The sequence below is a fragment of the Perca fluviatilis genome, chromosome 16 (assembly GCF_010015445.1).
Source record: "Perca fluviatilis chromosome 16, GENO_Pfluv_1.0, whole genome shotgun sequence".
Classification (NCBI taxonomy): Eukaryota; Metazoa; Chordata; class Actinopteri; order Perciformes; family Percidae; genus Perca; species Perca fluviatilis.
The window spans coordinates 19,394,023-19,414,558 of NC_053127.1; the positions used below are offsets into that span (position 1 = coordinate 19,394,023).

General features: G+C 38.1%; 2 protein-coding genes across 7 annotated transcripts in view; one reads left to right on the plus strand and one right to left on the minus strand.

Moving 5' to 3' along the window:
- Positions 1–1,313: 1,313 nt before the first annotated feature.
- Positions 1,314–16,890, plus strand: trim47 (tripartite motif containing 47). Its single transcript, XM_039778546.1, has 8 exons — positions 1,314–1,575; positions 8,887–9,098; positions 11,824–11,869; positions 12,094–12,189; positions 12,413–12,637; positions 12,902–12,924; positions 13,029–13,150; positions 14,503–16,890. The coding sequence occupies exons 1-8, from the start codon at positions 1,393–1,395 to the stop codon at positions 15,030–15,032; spliced, it is 1,437 nt and encodes a 478-aa protein (XP_039634480.1). The 5' UTR covers positions 1,314–1,392; the 3' UTR covers positions 15,033–16,890.
- A 1,276-nt stretch (positions 16,891–18,166) lies between these two features.
- trim3b (tripartite motif containing 3b) overlaps positions 18,167–20,536 on the minus strand; it is a 32,414-nt gene continuing 30,044 nt past the window's right edge. For all 6 annotated transcript variants that reach the window (XM_039778550.1, XM_039778548.1, XM_039778551.1 and 3 more), the window contains one exon: positions 18,167–20,407. In XM_039778550.1, the coding sequence (XP_039634484.1) occupies positions 20,255–20,407 (153 nt within the window). In that variant the 3' untranslated portion in view covers positions 18,167–20,254. The remainder of the gene's footprint in view (positions 20,408–20,536) is intronic.

Here is a 20,536-nt window from a genome sequence, read left to right on the forward strand (position 1 = left end):
TCCAATGATTTGACCTTCTTCTCACATTATGTTCCTGTAAGCTTTATTTGTCACTAGTGCTGTGTGGGATTTAAGTCTTCTGAGTCATGTTTTCGAACAAAGGAGGCAAACAAAATAGCTGCTTACAAATCGGTATGTCACCATGTAAAAATATTACGTTTGAGGCATTTATAATCTGCTGTCTCGTTTCTTTGTTTTAATCACTGGTGAAATTTCTTGTTTACATGTGTTGTTAAACCTGTGTCTTACTCTGCTATGGATATACAACATGCTGAGATCAGTGTTCCTAAATATTTGTCTTATTATGGTGTTGTTGGTCATCATTGTGTAATTATTTCTAATACTTATCAGGGCTAGCTTATGTGATGAATCTAAGCCTGAAATCAGCTGAGGTGTGAATCAGCGACGGATGTGATGGTTTATACAAGGAAAAGCCCTGATGAATTTGGAGATAGCACCATATCTGACATCAAATGCACTTTTTGAGTCACATCCCTCACAATCCAATCCAAGCTATGCAATGTAATGTATATTCCACAGCCAGTTATCACCATGTATTTTACAATTTCTGCACAAACAATCAAACTTAATATTCAGTCTGTGTCTTTTTATGAATGGGTTTTTATGTATATGTATTTAAGAATAAATAGTGTTGCTTACTGGTTGTTGTTGATTACCCAGTATGTATGCAGAGCTGTAGAGTTGAGATTTGACACAGACTTAAGTCAGACTCCAATACAAGGACTTATGACTTGATGGGACTTTACTGCTTTGACACTGGGCATACTTGAGACCTAAAGACTTTACCTGAGACTGGAAAAGCCACATTCAATCTCATCTCATTTTGCAGCCATGTTAATTCTTGAACAAATAAAAGCACAGACAGGTATGAGCCAAGCTCACACAAACACTTTGAATATTTGATTTTTATTATAAAGCACTTAGTCTCAGCTATGTAGAAAACTGTATTTACATTTTAATGGCAGCAGTCAGAGACCTGAGAAACTTGCAATTGATTTGCAACCTGCCCTCATTGACTTGAGACCTGACTTTGACTTGTCCCTTATAAGTTAAAACAGTTCTGTTTATATGTATATATCTCACATAAGCACACACATTTCCAAATTACATTTCATAGGCAAATCATAATAATCAACTGGTGTGATTATTAGGAAAGTGAAAAAAATGTAATTTCATTTAAGTGTTATTTTACTTCCCTCGCAAGATATTTTACTTTTTCACATGCGATTGAGAGAGAGAAGAAATCTGATTGGTTAAGAAGGAAATGACGCACCACAAATGTGCCCGCTTGTTTCCCTCGGTTTCCCTCCCTCCTCTTTCTTCACTTCCTGCAGTGGCAGTGTTGTGCTGCTGTCTGTTCAGCTGGTAAACATGGCTACTGCTGGAGCAGCTGGTGACGACCTGAGGAAAGAGCTCACATGTGCAATTTGTTTGGACTTCTTCAAAGACCCTGTTATACTGAAATGCGGGCACAATTTCTGTCGGTTTTGCATCTGCATGCACTGGGATGAAAATGGCGGAGACTACGGATATCAGTGCCCTCAATGCCGAACGGTAAGTTAATACACGTTAACGTTATGTATACCACCGTGCCCCGAAATATGTTTAGTATACTTGTGACCGTATTACTTCTACGTGTAAGCGAATTCAGAGTAGCTGGTTGACGGTTAGTCTTTGAAAAATTACATTAGCTACGCAGTGTATTTTTTGGGCGAACGTTACCGTTGCTACTTCGGTAAAGTTAGACAGAAATTGGCAGATTCCGCAAGATTCGCGGGTTTGCGGTTCAATAAATCATAAAGCGCAACGTGTTACTTACACAATAGGCAGCTCTATCTAACCGTAGGAAGGTAGACAACAAGCTACAACCCGGTTTTTATCCGAAAGTACCGTCTACATATGTGAATGAATGCAATGCACCCCTGTGAGCGTTCAGCTTTCATCCGAGCGTCTAGGGACCGTCTACAAAGTGCAAAACCGAAAGTGGATACAAAGATAAGAATTCAACAGCTTCACTGTTATTGAGCCTAGCTCTTCCAAAAATACTCTACACATCTAGGGCCTCCCTCGAACATACTACACTGACTATTTTTGGAAATATGGCGCTCAGCCTATTTTTAATGAATTTGTATTGGAAATAATTCAATACCGTCAATGCTATTGAGTCTAGCTCTTCCAAAATCACTCCACATATCTAGGGCCTCCTTACTAACATACTACACCATCGTATGTTGGGAAAGCAGGCCCCAGCTTTATTTTAATATTTTTATTGGGGATAACATCCAATAGCTTCACTGTTATTGGGCCTAGTGCTTCCAAATTTACTCCACACATCTGGGGGCTCTTTACTAACATACTACACCATCTTATGTTGGTATAGCTGGCTTTGTCTATTTTTAAAGGATTTTTATTGTAGAAAAATGCAATACCTTCACTGTTATTGAGCCTAGTGCTTCCAAATTTACTCCACACATCTGGGGGTCCTTACCAACATACTACACCATCTTATGTTGGTATAGCAGGCCCTGTCTATTTTTAAAGGATTTTTATTGTAGAAAAATGCAATAGCTTCACTGTTATTGGGCCTATAGCTTCCAAATTTACTCCACACATCTGGGGGGTCCTTACCAACATAGTACACCATCTTATGTTGGTATAGCTGGCTTTGTCTATTTTTAAAGGATTTTTATTGGGGATAACATCCAATAGCTTCACTGTTATTGAGCCTAGTGCTTCCAAATTTACTCCATACATCTGGGGGCTCCTTACCAACATACTACACCATCTTATGTTGGTATAGCAGGCCCTGTCTATTTTTAAAGGATTTTTATTGTTGAAAAATGCAATAGCTTCACTGTTATTGGGCCTATGCTTCCCGAATTTACTCCACACATCTGGGGGTCCTTACCAACATACTACACCATCTTATGTTGGTATAGCTGGCTTTGTCTATTTTTAAAGGATTTTTATTGGGGATAACATCCAATAGCTTCACTGTTATTGAGCCTAGTGCTTCCAAATTTACTCCACACATCTGGGGGTCCTTACCAACATACTACACCATCTTATGTTGGTATAGCTGGCTTTGTCTATTTTTAAAGGATTTTTATTGGGGATAACATCCAATAGCTTCACTGTTATTGAGCCTAGTGCTTCCAAATTTACTCCACACATCTGGGGGCTCCTTACCAACATACTACACCATCTTATGTTGGTATAGCAGCCTCAGTCTATTTTTAAAGGATTTTTATAGTTGAAAAATGCAATAGCTTCACTGTTATTGGGCCTAGTGCTTCCAAATTTACTCCACACATCTGGGGGCTCCTTACCAACATACTACACCATATTATGTTGGTATAGCAGGCTCTGTATATTTTTAAAGGATTTTTATTGTAGAAAAATCAGCTTCAACTGTTATTGGGCCTATAGCTTCCAAATTTAATCCACACATCTGGGGGGTCCTTACCAACATAGTACACCATCGTATGTTGGTATAGCTGGCTTTGTCTATTTTTAAAGGATTTTTATTGGGGATAACATCCAATAGCTTCACTGTTATTGAGCCTAGTGCTTCCAAATTTACTCCACACATCTGGGGGGTCCTTACCAACATACTACACCATCTTATGTTGGTATAGCTGGCTTTGTCTATTTTTAAAGGATTTTTATTGGGGATAACATCCAATAGCTTCACTGTTATTGAGCCTAGTGCTTCCAAATTTACTCCACACATCTGGGGGCTCCTTACCAACATACTACACCATCTTATGTTGGTATAGCAGCCTCAGTCTATTTTTAAAGGATTTTTATAGTTGAAAAATGCAATAGCTTCACTGTTATTGGGCCTAGTGCTTCCAAATTTACTCCACACATCTGGGGGCTCCTTACCAACATACTACACCATATTATGTTGGTATAGCAGGCTCTGTATATTTTTAAAGGATTTTTATTGTAGAAAAATGCAATAGCTTCACTGTTATTGGGCCTATAGCTTCCAAATTTACTCCACACATCTGGGGGGTCCTTACCAACATAGTACACCATCGTATGTTGGTATAGCTGGCTTTGTCTATTTTTAAAGGATTTTTATTGGGGATAACATCCAATAGCTTCACTGTTATTGAGCCTAGTGCTTCCAAATTTACTCCACACATCTGGGGGCTCCTTACCAACATACTACACCATCTTATGTTGGTATAGCTGGCTTTGTCTATTTTTAAAGGATTTTTATAGTTGAAAAATGCAATAGCTTCACTGTTATTGGGCCAAGTGCTTCCAAATTTACTCCACACATCTGGGGGGTCCTTACCAACATACTACACCATCTTATGTTGGTATAGCTGGCTTTGTCTATTTTTAAAGGATTTTTATTGGGGATAACATCCAATAGCTTCACTGTTATTGAGCCTAGTGCTTCCAAATTTACTCCACACATCTGGGGGCTCCTTACCAACATACTACACCATCTTATGTTGGTATAGCAGCCTCAGTCTATTTTTAAAGGATTTTTATAGTTGAAAAATGCAATAGCTTCACTGTTATTGGGCCTAGTGCTTCCAAATTTACTCCACACATCTGGGGGCTCCTTACCAACATACTACACCATATTATGTTGGTATAGCTGGCTTTGTATATTTTTAAAGGATTTTTATAGTTGAAAAATGCAATAGCTTCACTGTTATTGGGCCTAGTGCTTCCAAATTTACTCCACACATCTGGGGGCTCCTTACCAACATACTACACCTTTTAGGTGTAGTATTTTAACAACCGGAATATTGAACACCCCACCCCTCAAAATCCATTGATATGTTTTGTTATGTGATAAGATGATGCCCAATAACAGTGAAGCTATTGCATTTTTCTACAATAAAAATCCTTTAAAATAGACAGGGCCTGCTATACCAACATAAGATGGTGTAGTATGTTGGTAAGGAGCCCCCAAATGTGAGGCGCAAATGAAACAAACAACAGTGAAGCTAGGCTTTTTCAACTATAAAAATCCTTTAAAATAGACAAAGCGAGCTATACCAACATAAGATGATGTAGTATGTGAAACTTCAGAAGAGCTCCCAAATGGAGTAAATTTGGAACTACCAAACAACAGTACAAGCTATTGCATTACCCTACAATAAAAATCCTTTAAAAAGACAGGCAGCCTGCTATACCAACAATAGAGCAGTAGTATGTCAGTAAGGAACCCCCAAGTGTGATGAATAGCACTGACACCCAACAACAGTGAAGCTATTGCATTTTCAACTATAAAAATCCTTTAAAATAGACAAAGCCAGCTAATACCAACAAGATGGTGTAGTATGTTGGTAAGGAGCCCCCGACGTCATGTGAATATTTGGAAGCACTAGCAGTAACGAAGCTATTGCATTTTTCTACAATAAAATCCTTTAAAAATAGACAGGCTATACCAACTATAGTAAGATGTTAGTACCCCCAGAAGTGAATGTGGATAATTAGTGAAGCTAATGCATTTTTTCTACAATAAAATCCTTTTAAATAGACTGAGGCTGCTATACCAACATAAGATGGTGTAGTATGTTAGTAAAGAGCCCCAGATGTGTGGAGTAAATTTGGAAGCACTAGGCCCAATAACAGTGAAGCTATTGCATTTTTCAACTATAAAAATCCTTTTAAAAATAGACAAAGCGGCTATACCAACATAAGATGGTGTAGTATGTTGGAGAACCCCAGATGTGTGGACGTAAATTTGAAGCACCTGCCCCATAACAGTGAAGCTATTGGATGTTATCCCCAATAAAAATCCTTTAAAAATAGATAAAGCCAGCTATACCAAAATAAGATGGTGTAGTATGTTAGAAAAAACCCCCAGTGTGAGAAAATGTGTGGAAAAGGACAATACACCCAAGTAACAAGCTATGGATGTTATCCCCAATAAAAATCCTTTACAAATAGACAGGGCCTGCTATACCAACATAAGATGGTGTAGTATGTTGGACGCAAGGCCTAAATGTTGAGTGGCAAGCTAACTAGGCTCAATAACAGTGAAGCTATTGCATTTTTCTACAATAAAAATCCTTTAAAATAGACAAAGCAGCATACCAACTAATAAGATGATGTAGTATGTCAGAAGCCCCCAGATGTGAGTATTAAGATATAGATAACAGTGAAGGATGTAAGTAAAAACCTTTAAAAATAAACAAAGAGCTATAAAGCAACATATAGATGGCGTAATATTATGTTAGTAAAGAGCCCCCAGATGTGTGGAGGAAATTGAAGCACTAAGCTCAATAACAGTGAAGCTTAACAGATATGGTTATCCCATATAAAAATTCATAAAAAATCGGCTGAGTCAGATTCTCAAAAAGGTGGTCGGTGTAGTATGTTCAGAGGGAGGCCATAAATGTGTGGAAGTGATTTTGGAAGAGCTAGACTCAACAACATTGACGGTTTTGAATTGTTTCCCCAATAAAAACATATTAGAAATAGGCTGAGCCAGATTTTCAAAACTTAGAGGGTGTATTATGTTCAGAGGGAGGCCATAGATGTGTGGAGTGATTTTGGAAGAGCTAGGCTCAATATCATTGATGGTATTGACATATTTCACAATAAAAATTCATTATAAATAGGCTGAGTAAGATTTTCAAAACTTAGTTGGTGTAGTATGTTCAGAGACAGGCCCTAGATGTGTGGAGTGGTTCTGGAAGAGCTAGACTCAATATCATTGACGGTATTGACATATTTCACAATAAAAATTCATTATAAATAGGCTGAGTAAGATTTTCAAAACTTAGTTGTTGTGTAGTATGTTCAGAGGGAGGTCATAGATGTGTGGGTGATTTTGGAAGATCTAGACTCAATAGCATTGATGGTATTGAATTATTTCCAATACAAATTCATTAAAAATAGGCTGAGCCATATTTCCAAAAAATAGTCAGTGTAGTATGTTCAGGGGAGGCCCTAGATGTGTAGAGTGATTTTGGAAGAGCTAGGCTCAATATCATTGATGGTATTGACATATTTCACAATAAAAATTCATTATAAATAGGCTGAGTAAGATTTTCAAAACTTAGTTGGTGTAGTATGTTCAGAGACAGGCCCTAGATGTGTGGAGTGGTTCTGGAAGAGCTAGACTCAATATCATTGACGGTATTGACATATTTCACAATAAAAATTCATTATAAATAGGCTGAGTAAGATTTTCAAAACTTAGTTGGTGTAGTATGTTCAGAGACAGGCCCTAGATGTGTGGAGTGGTTCTGGAAGAGCTAGACTCAATATCATTGGCCGGTATTGACATATTTCACAATAAAAATTCATTATAAATAGGCTGAGTAAGATTTTCAAAACTTAGTTGGTGTAGTATGTTCAGAGGGAGGTCATAGATGTGTGGAGTGATTTTGGAAGATCTAGACTCAATAGCATTGATGGTATTGAATTATTTCCAATACAAATTCATTAAAAATAGGCTGAGCCATATTTCCAAAAAAATAGTCAGTGTAGTATGTTCAGAGGGAGGCCCTAGATGTGTAGAGTGATTTTGGAAGAGCTAGGCTCAATATCATTGATGGTATTGACATATTTCACAATAAAAATTCATTATAAATAGGCTGAGTAAGATTTTCAAAACTTAGTTGGTGTAGTATGTTCAGAGACAGGCCCTAGATGTGTGGAGTGGTTCTGGAAGAAGCAGACTCAATATCATTGACGGTATTGACATATTTCACAATAAAAATTCATTATAAATAGGCTGAGTAAGATTTTCAAAACTTAGTTGGTGTAGTATGTTCAGAGGGAAGGCATAGATGTGTGGAGTGATTTTGGAAGATCTAGACTCAATAGCATTGATGGTATTGAATTATTTCCAATACAAATTCATTAAAAATAGGCTGAGCCATATTTCCAAAAAATAGTCAGTGTAGTATGTTTTGAGGGAGGCCCTAGATGTGTAGAGTGATTTTGGAAGAGCTAGGCTCAATATCATTGATGGTATTGACATATTTCACAATAAAAATTCATTATAAATAGGCTGAGTAAGATTTTCAAAACTTAGTTGGTGTAGTATGTTCAGAGACAGGCCCTAGATGTGTGGAGTGGTTCTGGAAGAGCTAGACTCAATATCATTGGAGTGTATTGACATATTTCACAATAAAAATTCATTATAAATAGGCTGAGTAAGATTTTCAAAACTTAGTTGGTGTAGTATGTTCAGAGGGAGGTCATAGATGTGTGGAGTGATTTTGGAAGATCTAGACTCAATAGCATTGATGGTATTGAATTATTTCCAATACAAATTCATTAAAAATAGGCTGAGCCATATTTCCAAAAAATAGTCAGTGTAGTATGTTCAGAGGGAGGCCCTAGATGTGTAGAGTGATTTTGGAAGAGCTAGGCTCAATAACAGTGAAGCGGTTGAATTTTTATCTTTGTATCCACTTTCGGTTTTGCACTTTGTAGACGGTCCCTAGAGCTCCGGATGAAAGCTGAACGCTCACAGGAATGCATTGCATTCATCCACATATGTAGACGGTACTTCCGGATAAAACGGGTTGTAGCTTGTTGTCTACCTTCCTACGGTTAGATAGAGCTGCCTATTGTGTAAGTAACACGTTTACTGTTTATGATTTATTGAACCGCAAACCCGCGAATCTTGCGAATCTGCCAATTTCTGTCTAACTTTACCGAAACCGTTGCTATGATGGCTGGCTAACGCTAAATTATCAGCAGATAAGTTAGCTAACAATAACGACCTAGCTTTGTGTTTTAGCTATTAATGATGCTTTTTATTGCAGAATAAGTGAATAACGTTATACACTGAACGAAATAATACTGACTTTGGCCTAGGTTACAAGCAGATATCCGCGTCTTTCTCAGTTGCTTTCTTTGTTCTCTCAGGTGTTCAACAAGAGGAGCTTCACTAAAAACTACCTGGTGCAGAACCTGGTCGCTAAACTGAACGATTTGGAGTGTCTGGGGTCTTGCCCTGCACCATCTCAACCCGTTAAAGTAGATGGAAAGTGTGACCAACATGGAGAGGAGCTGAAATTGTACTGCCAGACTGATAAAAGGCCCATCTGTGTGGTCTGCAGGGAATCTAGAGCACACAGGTTGGTCGTGTTTGCACCTCCTTTTTTTAATAGACACATTGTAATAAGGTAGCTATTTGTTTGCTCTGAAACAATATATTCATCTTTTGCAAATGCATCACTGTCACTTTCTTAAAAATGAGCACAAGTTTGGTTGTAACTAATTCCTAGTCCTTGAGATTGCACAGGTGAGGATGCCAGTTAAATGAATCCGTACAAATACATATTAAACTTAATGCCCATGCAGAAGCGCCGAAACCCATGACATGCCATGTTTTGGCTACATTTACATGCATTATGAACTGCGGCTATTCCCAGCGTTTGACAGTAACACTTCTGAAACCTCAGTTTCTTTATCAGATTAAAGTATTGATCTGGTGAAAACTGTGACTTAACCATTGCCAGGTTTCTGAGCTTTTCAATAAGGTTTCCATTTAAATACAAGATATCCGATTTGTTGTGACAAATGGGATACAGGAAAATTTATATCAGCCAGTAGTAGTCGGGTTTCTCCCTTTCCCCTGCCGTACTTCTACCAAAGCGATACTTTCACTGTGTTGTCTTTATCATGCTAATGTCTACACTAAAACCTTAATGAGATAACTCAATCTTTTGTCTAGTCTTTTTGTCCCTTCATAAGCCATCATTGTTATGATAAAGATATATCAGTTTACTAGCAATGCACTAGTTTGTTTTTTATCTTTTTTTCTCATTGCAAACATAATATCTCCCAATAGAAATCAGCAACAGCAGGACATGTAGCTGTTGATGATGCTCATTTTGAGAGGGTTGAACGTGTCTCTTTTCCACTTTATAATAGCATTGCAAACTTTAATGCACATCAGTGTGAGTGTTGTAGAAAATAAGGATTCAGGCAATTGTAGTCTTTTACTGACCTGCCAAGGGACTATTGGCGGAAAATGGCCCTTGTGCTACAACCCGGTACAATGCATCACTCCTTGTTCTTATACAAGGTAAATGTTAACTTGTGCATTGTCCCTGTTTAAATAAAAGCCGCCATAGTTTTAACATGATCATAACATCAATATGTGCAAAGTTATGCCATTCAGATTCAAAATTCTACCAGCCACCCTTTGAATAACTACTTAAAGATAAACATACTTTGCTTAGCTTGTTTCCAAAAAATAGTCTGTGTCATGTATCTTGGCTTATGCAAAATATAGCTTGCCTTGCAACATCATCTTCTGCCCTTGATGTCATGTCCTTCACTTTTTGCAGTGTACCAACTCTTATCTGTCTGTCGGCCTCCAATCTTCATCAGTATATCCCCCTCCCCCCCCCATTTGGCCTTTTAGTGTTTTGTACTGTTAACCTGTTGTATTAAGCTTTCAGTTTAATGAATGACAAGTAGATATTACCCAAATGGTCATGTGAAGTTAAAGTCCAACTGAAATTAATGACTGAGTTTTGAGTGGTGAAGAATTGCTTTCCGTTTTGGTCTTGCTGAGAGTATAACAGAGTTTAATGAGTAGTCCAAGCTAGTGTAAGCAAAGTGTCATCAATTTAGCAATATTTTACACTGGAAAATCCCACCAGTAACATTTTAAATGTCTTATTTTACAAAATTGTGGCTGCACAGTTTTGTGGAATTATATATTTATAGATTTGTTTTTATTTTTAGTAATGACTGTCAAACTTGATAATAATAAAAGTTCTGTGGCATTCATTCTCTGTATGTATTGTTTAAGTTTTACAAAGTGTTTAATCCATGCCAGACCATAGTGTGTGTGTGTGTGTGTGTGTGTGTGTGTGTGTGTGTGTGTGTGTGTGTGTGTGTGTGTGTGTGTGTGTGTGTGTGTGTGTGTGTGTTTTTGTGTGTGTGTGTTGTGTTTGTGTGTGTGTGTGTGTGTGTGTGTGTGTGTGTGTGTGTGTGTGTGTGTGTGTGTGTGTGGAAAACATGGCATTGGAACATCTCGTAGTGTTTTATGTGGAGTGAGCACTATATATATATATATATATATATATATATATATATATATATATATATATATAATTTTTTTTTATTGCCTGTTACATGCTACATTGTTTCTAAGGGTAACAGGGGAACCAGCTTTAAAAATAGAAAAGTTGTACATGTGGATTATTTAAATAAACTTTGGATCTTCAGTTAGTTTGATGTGGTGGTAGCTTAAACTGAGTAGGTGCACAGTGTAATATTGCCAATTACTGCCTTTCATTTTGAAGAGGGGAAAATACTCTTGAGATCTAAATGTTTTATCTTGGAGTGGATTCTTGATCAAAAAACATCCACGATCAGGTGTGTGTCTGTGTGCGCCATTGTGGCTGTCTGTGATTGGGTGAAGAAAGTGATAAAGATAAAAACGGTGGTGATATCTTCCAGAGCAGAGGACATTTGATTTCACTGCAGAAATTCACATGTACAATACATGGGCTTTAGCAAACATCAGGGCTGGGGAAATGTTTAAGGGTGAATTAGTCACTAAGCAACAGGTCGCATGGTGTGTGTTTGTGTGCACCTTTTCAACATGAATGCAAGTAAAAGACCTCTAAGGTTAGAGTTCCTATAGCATGCACCCATGTTAAAATGCATCCTGGGAGGGGTGACCGCTAGCTCACCCAGTAAAAGCGTTCGCCCCATGTTGGCTGAGTCCTGCAGCGGTGCGGGTTCGATAACTCTGGCTTTAGGATCAACATACCTTGCTAACCCACTAATCTTACTTCATAGTACACCCCTGGTTAAGTTTATTTTTTAATTTTTTTTCAGACACCATGAGGTAGCGCCAGTGCCCGAAGTTGTGAAGGACATGAAGGTAAGTCTAAATGTATGAATTTGCTAGGATGCATTCTCTTCTGTGTGTAAGTCGTCTCCTGTATATTTGGCCAAGAGTTCAGAGATTGAAAGGCCTTTGCCATATGTCTTATCCGCTAAATCTAGAATATTTGCAAGTTTTTTGTTGTTGTTGTTTTTTGTGATAGGATTCATTATGTGCTGTTTTCCTGTGTGCATGTGTCTTGATTTACACATTTGTTACAGATGGAGTTGAAACTGAGGCTAATGGAGCTCAACTGGCAGAAGTCTCAATGTGTAAAAGTTATAACTGCTGATGAGCGCACCAGAAGTGAAGTGAGGGTATGGAATGGCCCTTTTTTTTCTTCTTTTTTTTTTTTTAAAGCATATTTTGTTGCTGGTGACTTTTACATGTGTATGTTTGGTTCAAGTAGTCTTTTAATTTATTTATTTTTAGAATACACACTGCACAGAAAGTTTACAGTTAACGCTGAACATACTCACCATTGGCACTCATCATCCTCAAATCTTTCATCCTAATCCTCTGAACCTCTCTGTCCTCCAGTCGAAGAAACAGACACTCAAGGAGAAGATTGAGGCGGATGTTGGTGCCTTGGTCCAATTCTTGCTAGATGAGAGAGACTCCCTGCTTGAGAGCCTGGATGCGGAGGAAGTGGCCTCCATGGCCGTCATAGATGAGAACTTGAAGATTGTGGAGACAGAGGTGGCAGCTGTCGACAAAGCTATTGCTGATATCCACAGCCACATCAGTGGGAAAACTAGCTTTGAGGTGAGTCACATCAGCTGTCTGATTCACAGAGGAGATTTATTTAACCCTCAAATCACCATACTTCTTCGTAGAGATTTTTTTTCTGTCCGAGATAGAACAGTTACTTCGTATAATGAACCAAAGCTTTAAAAACATGTTATGAAACGTGTTGTTTGAATTGCACATTAAAACCACAACTGACTGTACAAAGCAAAATTCACTGCAACTATGAGAGTGATATGAAGTGTTCAATAGTAATCAAATGTGTTTTTGGTCTTCAAACAGAGCCTTGCTGAGACATTCCATGAGTAAGTAGCTTAGTTATTTGATATAATATAAAAACGCAATTAGAATTTACTTTTAATAAATCAACCTTGGCATAATCACATTTTATTCCATTTTCCTTCCACAGATACATCCATTGCAAGCCTTTCACATCTCTGGACACGGTTAATTGTCCGACTGAATTCACACACTTTTCAGGGCCCTTCCAGCTGATCATGTGGAAGAAGATGATGCACGTGCTGCATACCAGTGAGTTTTACTCTACAAAGAAGCATGCACTGAACAAAGTGTTGCATTGTAAGGTCTAAGACTGGCAGAATACACAAGTTATTAAAATGTTTTTATTTCAATCACATTTCTTTTGGGAGTCATGGTGGCGCAGTGGTTAACACTGTCTCATCACAGCAGGACATTCTGGGTTCATACCTGCCGGCTAGCTATGGTTTCCTGTTTCTGTTCTTCCCTTGCCTGTGTGGGTTTACTCTGAATGCTGGGGGTTTCTCTCACAGTCCTGTTTTGAATATTTTTTGGCACACAGAGAATACAAAGATACGCAGAGAATGGTTAAAGTGATATATTTCAAAAGTTTTATGTAATTAATGTGTAATTAATTACAGGGAGTTGCAAAGCAAAAGTGTCATTCAGTTTTACTCCGCAGCTCCCAAAGGACACATAGGAACATAGTGTGAATATATACATGTCACAAGAAGAATAAGTCCAAGCTTATTGGAGAGCAGCCAAATGAATATTTTTACAAACCAATGACAAGGTTTCTTAACAATTTCCAGTAACCAGTGAAATGTCTCCAGTTAAGGTTAGCTTGTCCTTCAATAGTCATTCAGACATGCTGTCTCCTTCAATGACAACTGTCAGAACTTCACTAAGTTTAACATACATATTTTATAAATGGTCTCAAGCCTCTTTGCAGCTCTCACAGTAAGCAAAAACCCTCTGCATAGGTAATTTGACTACATCTCTAGGTCACAGCTCCTACAACAGTGAGACAGTTTCGAACCGATGCATTCAGAGAAATGTTGAAATGGTTAACAAAATACTTAAAGGAACATAATTTCTTTAACAGTCCAAAGACATGCAGTTTAATTGGCAACTCTAGATTGGCGCGAGTTGTTGTCTATATATGCCAGCCATGTGATCAACTGGCGACCTGTCCAGGGTGTCCCCCACCTCTCAGCTGGGATAGGCTCCACGCCCCCTTGCTAAGGACAAGTGTGCATAGATGATGGATAGATGGATTCATTTATTGTGCTCCCAAAAATACTATTGATTATGGTGCTATAAGCAAAAGTAAGTGAGCAGAGACAAATAAAAAGTTCAATAAAGTTGCATCCAATGGATTTTTTATGTTTTTAAGATCATATTTCTGCCCATATTCTTTGCATGCTCTACACCTTTTTGACCCAATACAGCTTTTTGCTTTGTACTGTATCATTGCAATAGAAGCAACTTAATGTTGTCTGGTCAGCCTACTTTCACTGCAGCAATGGATTAATTTTTTTTCTCCTTTTTTCCCCAAATGTACTGCCAGCTTCAGCCTAATCTAAGAGCAAGGTGAACTAACGCCGCTCCTTCTTTCTGTGTAGTGCCTCAGAACCTCACCTTAGACCCAGACACGGCTCACCCAAACCTGCTTATCTCAGACTTCGACACCAAAGTGGAGGAGGGCCGTGTTCGGAACCAGGAACCAGACATGCCAGCCCGCTTCACCAGGTTCTGTGGTGTCCTTGCCACAGCCCAGTATGCCAGTGGACAGCATTACTGGGAAGTGGATGTGAAGGACAAAGGTGTGTGGTACCTGGGAGTCACCACTGAGTGCAGCAATAGGAAGGGCTTCGTTAGCCTCACTCCCTCCGCAGGATACTGGAGCCTGTCTCTGCAGGACCGGCTGTATGCCAACGGAGAGGACGGGCGCATCCCTGTCGCCGACTACTGGAACTCTCCTCGGGTCGGTGTGTACCTGGACTATGACAATGGGCGCCTTAGTTTCTATGACGCGGTCACAATGAAGAGATTGTACATGTTTGACACATGCTTTGAAGAGCCGGTCTATCCTTTCTTCAGCCCAGGAAAGAATGATCCGGGCAGCAGGCTGCAGATATGCCACTATTACTGAGAGAGCTGCGACAAGTGTTTTAAATCTAGTTCTAAAGGGTAAACTCTGTATGCCAGTGTTTTCAGATATGCAAGGTTTTCTCTCACAGATCAGTCTCGAGTGACAGAGTGATGTTGACCCTTGGAGCCATGTACGGTATGCATTTGAGCGGTTACTTGTTGGTCTTACTGATGTTAGAAAATAAGAATTACACTGAAAAGAATTACCAGGTGTCTACCAGGTGAATTTGGTGTCTTTCAACCTAGACACACACTGTAGGCTTATACCCTTACTACTGTGGCTGGGGGGGGTTTGGAGAGGTGCTTTGTTGTCACTGTGTCTGCTGGGATGCAGATGCTCTCATTGATTAGAGCAGCTCTTCTCCTTATAGCAACCAATATGCCATACTAGTGTACATTTACTCATATGGGCAAATTATTTGCCAGGCAGGGTCAGTGCTGTTGCCTTGTTGGGTAGAACTTAAAGGGAATATGACCTCATTATCACATTGATAGTTGTTAACAGTTAAGATCCCCTCATTCATTTTAGACTGAAGAACAGTCTGTTTAGTGCTGTTAGTTGTCAGACTTATTTGACTGAAATTGGCCGCCATGTACTGGGATTTCAGCTCCCGAACAATGATTAGACTTTCAGAAAGGAATGGCTCGGGTTGTATGTTTTTGTTGACGTTAACGTCAGTACAGACATTTGATCATTAGCCTTTTAAAATCACCTTTCATCTATACTTTGTTTTAAATTCCGTACATTTTTGAAATTGCAAATTCCTCTGTATATTGCTCTGAGTCACATTTTGCACCTATTTTTTGTGAGCAGTGATACTGAAGGTATGAATACATTCCATTTCGCTTTGTTCAAGGTATTTAAAAAAAAAAAAAAAAAATCAAACCTTTTTTCAGTTTGCTTAAAAATGAGCAGGTAAAAGACAAAGAAACCATTTTCATATATATTATACAAGAATTAAGCTTTACAGCTTAATGTCCCCGTATATGTTGTCGCTTAACGGGTGAACCGGTAGATGTGTTTTACTTTAAAGACATTCCATCAACAGCCAGGAGCCTGGTGGACTTGACTGAAATGTAAACATATGGAATGCTGAATGAAAGTTTTATTACGTGTTCATGTTTTTTGTTTGCATTTACATATTCCCTCAGCATTTCCTTAATTATATTCCTTTTAAGTAGTCCTCCCTTTTTATATTTTTAATTGCTAGTTGTTGAGTTTGTCCTGGTGCTACAAATTGGTTCTGTCATTTTTAGGTCCATTATCCAACTCTGTCCAATGGATTTTCTGTTTTTCATCTGGACATTCATAAACTTATGATTTTAAACCTTGCTTTATTTGAGATGATTATCTGTTTATGTTTGCTCCTGCAGTTTTCCACAGTGTTATGGACCTACAAGTTGGATATTTGCTGTCTTACAGGGTTGTACGTTTTTATTTTATTTTCAAATGATTTATGAACGGCATGCATAGAAACATTTAACTGCACGAGCAGTGATATTTGAGACTGGCCATTCCTCCAGCCAATTTCAAGCTGCTCCTTTTTCTTTTTTAAAGTTTATTTTCACAAGTCTAAGGTGTTATGACTGCAAAACACTGTACTTTTTAACTTTGAGTATTTGCTGATACATGTTTTGTCTAAGATGCTGTACCTCATTTAATACATTTACATTGCTGAGTTTCATTCATGTATTCAGCTTAGCAGTGCTGGGCTGTGTCTTGAGTGTGACCACTAATCTCTGCAGTCCCCGTTAGTTGCCCTTTCACCTGCTATAAATGTGCTTAGTGTTTCTCAGACTTTACAAGAATAAAAGGGGACACATCATTGTTTTATTTTCCTTAAAGCCTTTATTATCCACATTGCTCAGTGTCCTCATTACCTTCGTTACATGAGGCAGCCAGTCTATATGGGTGTTATAAAAACAAAAAAACAAATATATTCGTTAGGGGTTGAAATGTGTTACTGACCTGGTATTTGGTTTAAAAATCTAATAGTTTGCCCACAATGGCTCTGCAAAACAGTGGAGTCAAAACCTACTGAATTAAATTGTTCTGATGTTTACACTTGAATAACTTTGATACGTGGAAGTTCCTGTTAAGGGCTCCCTTTGTTTACATTCCAAACTACACTTTTTTTCACACTAAAGGAACAAACTTTTTGAAGTGACCAGACTGCTACCTAGACTAAGAGGCTTCTCAAGTGGGTTGTTGCTCCCAGTTTGTTAGTCTGGTCCAACCTTCTCATTTAACCTTCTGAGACAGTTTGGTGTTGCTGATTCAGTTTTCATACTGCCAGAACATTTAAGGAGGAGGTGAGAAAATGGAGTTCTCCCATCCTGCACCGGTAATGACTCAGTTGGGACTTTTTTTCTGTCTCTTTGCGGATATGTGGTTGACCATACAATGTGATACAAAAATTCATTAACATGAATGATTGTCCACTCATTAGACTGATTAAAACTGTTATGGGTGCTTGGCTCTACAAACTTTTGGGGACAACTTGGTATCCATGGCAAAGCATTATCATGAGCATAATTTGTAATTGCTGCTTGTTTGACCTTATGCAAACGATTTTGATCGGTAGTCTTTTATGACTCATTTGGGCTACAGATGAGTCTCTAAAGATAGATGATGATTTTGACAGTCTTCCAATGAAGATGCCAATGTCTGATTTTTGCTGTAATATTCAATATATTTAAAATTAATATTTGTGTTGAATGTGCAAAATAGTTTTTTTAAATAAGACAAGTTTTTATAAAGAAGATGAAGGCCTAACAGTTGCATTACTACCAAAGATATAAGATGAAATGTCCACTCATTGAGTTTTTAGGAGTAACGGATTCAGTCAAGTTGTCATTTTTCCAATTTCTGTAGCATGAAACTGATGAAGATAATTTGACTTTTTTTTTTTTTTTAAATAGCCACTAGAGTGAGGGCATTTAACAAAAATGGCCTGTCAGGATGTGACTAATTACTTCATGAGGCAGCTGTATATTCAGACTCTTATTTTCAGCAAGAAAAAAACGTGGATAAGCTGGTTTCTAAATTATGCCAAAAAGCAGCATATCAACATCAACCTCATTTCAAAAACAATATATCATAACCCTTAACAAAACGGAGCATTCACACCATAGTTCATAGTGTAATTCTTTATTTACAATCATACCTTTGCCATGATTACATAAATGTAGTGATTACTTCTTGCAAGACTGGCCTGTAGTATACTGTAGGCTAGTGGCTACACAAGTTGGTTGATGTACTGTTTCCTATGTGCTTCCTTTATTTAACAAGGACATTAAGTGGGACAGTCACAGGTGAGAGATAGACGGACATAAAAAAAACGAAATCATGGATCTGATGGAAAGTCAACTAAGTTTTCCATTAAATAGGAAATGCAGTTGGAAAGATATAATGGATTACAGATCAATTATCAGAGACAGTTTATCCATAAAATAGAGGTGAAAAACATGGTGTTAGCTGGTGGTGTTGTTCCTCGAGAAACCACACAGAAAACCTTCAAAGCACCGAACAACCAAGCAAATGAGTACAAATACTGGAAAAACCCATGATAAAGGTGCTTGTCGGCAACAACAAGAATGTGATTGTAATATACAGTACACTTTTGGATTATGTTAAATGATAACTATACACAGAGGCATATATTACTCTTACAAACTATATAACTCTTATACTTGTATTTTGTGCAATGTTCAACAACAACTTACAATGATATGTTTTGGCAAAAGGACTGTTTAATGGATGGGAGCTCTGGGAAGAGGCGAAAGAGGGAACAGCTTTCAGTTACAAGTTACAAGGCCTATGTACGAATATGTTTGGCAAAGAGGAGACAGTTCAAATGCACCAATTAGAAAAATAATTTGTAGAACAAATTATGTAGAAAAGAAAAGAAAAAAGAAACGAAGTCCTTTGAAAAAAAAGTACAGCAAATAATGTTTATACAACTTTGTTCCATTGATGTCTGCAAGTTATTCATTTGGCTACTACTTGGCATGACTTACTGTATTAGTATAATTATGCTTCAGTGTTGATTCATTAAGTGTTGTAATAAGTAGGCTATATAGTGAAAGAACATGGACACCAAATCCATATGTACACCTAAATATGCATACCGCATGTACAACTACATTAGGTACACAAAAGTGCAAGAACTATTGGGGTCAGATAAACAGTAAGAAGTCTGTTTTGGTTTAAAGAAGACTAGATGTTGTGTTCAAAGACCTTGTTATTTTATGAACTGTTGTGCTTCTTGCTGCTCGTCTTTGGCTACCAAAAAAAAAATAAACGTGCATATAGGTCAACCCATCTTATGACTTAAAAGAAAACCAAAATCTATATCTGTGCACATATGTGCAAGGATCTTGTCAGAGTGATAAGGTGCAAAATAAGAATACGAAACAATTTCTTTTAAACAACACATTCCTGTCTGCGTTCCGTTGTGTTTAGTGATGCGGAATTGAAGGCAGTGACGACAGGGACATTTTTTGGAGCACACAGACATCAAACAGTGTTCAAGGAAAGGCCTGAGCATTGTTATTTCAATCACAAAGCAACATCAGGAAACCGGTAGTAAACTTTAACTTCCGTGCCTCGCTTTTTTTCCTGGTTGCGGGTAGTGTTGTCCATCTGCATTGCCCAAACAAATTGCAGTGTATCACCAACTTCATTCTGGCAGCCTACATCTACTGGTGAGGTCACACTTGTGAGACATACAGCTGCAACACCTTGTTCCCTTGTTCCACCTAGTTACTTTCAAGTTCATTTTTTCCCCTCACGGGATTTGGTTAAAAACAAAGACTATGACCATGAGAGATCATATAGGGATATATCTAATTACAGGATGTGACATTTTATTTCTTTTTTAACCTTTATTTCACCAGGATAGTCTCTTGAAATTTCTGTTTTCTCAGAGAGGAAATTAATATCACTTCTTGCAATAAGTTTTGGGATAACTAGCTTATCTTGTCCTTATAACATTCTTTTTTTAGACTTTAATTTAGGTATTTTGGTTGTTTTTCATGCAAAACATGTCTTTGTCTTTAGCTCTGAATAGTATATATTCTGAAGTATGTACAAACAAAATGAAAATGAAATTCATTTGTGGAACCTGGGGCCAAAGTAAAGTGTGCAGGCACGTTGCAGCTCTATGCCCGCAAGCAGTACGCGTTTAAGCAGGGGTTGTGTCGGCGATGCCTTCCCTCAGCCTACTGCAGATATCTGTAAACCTTAAAGCAGTGATTCCCAGAGTCGGCAACAGCAACATGTCCATCTGAGGTGAGGGCGAGGCCCTGGGGGCCGTACAGTGGGTCTGCTGAGGTGTTAATGTAAGATAAGAAGGAGCCTGTGCTGTCAAACACCTGAAATAGAAAAACACAAAAGTTTTCAAAAGAGTTTTCAGTGTTTATGTCGCAACATACTGCAGTGTTAGCATTAACAAAATACTCAAGATCTTATTTTGCTTTTTATTTTTAAAAAGTTATCCTTTC

Bases quoted from the DNA above. Each gene is read 5' to 3' on its own strand.
- trim47 (XM_039778546.1), top strand. From the start codon at position 1,393: ATGGCTACTGCTGGAGCAGCTGGTGACGACCTGAGGAAAGAGCTCACA. The intron at 1,576-8,886 runs GTAAGTTAATAC...TTGTTCTCTCAG, and splicing joins AGTGCCCTCAATGCCGAACG to GTGTTCAACAAGAGGAGCTT. The intron at 11,870-12,093 runs GTAAGTCTAAAT...CATTTGTTACAG, and splicing joins AAGTTGTGAAGGACATGAAG to ATGGAGTTGAAACTGAGGCT.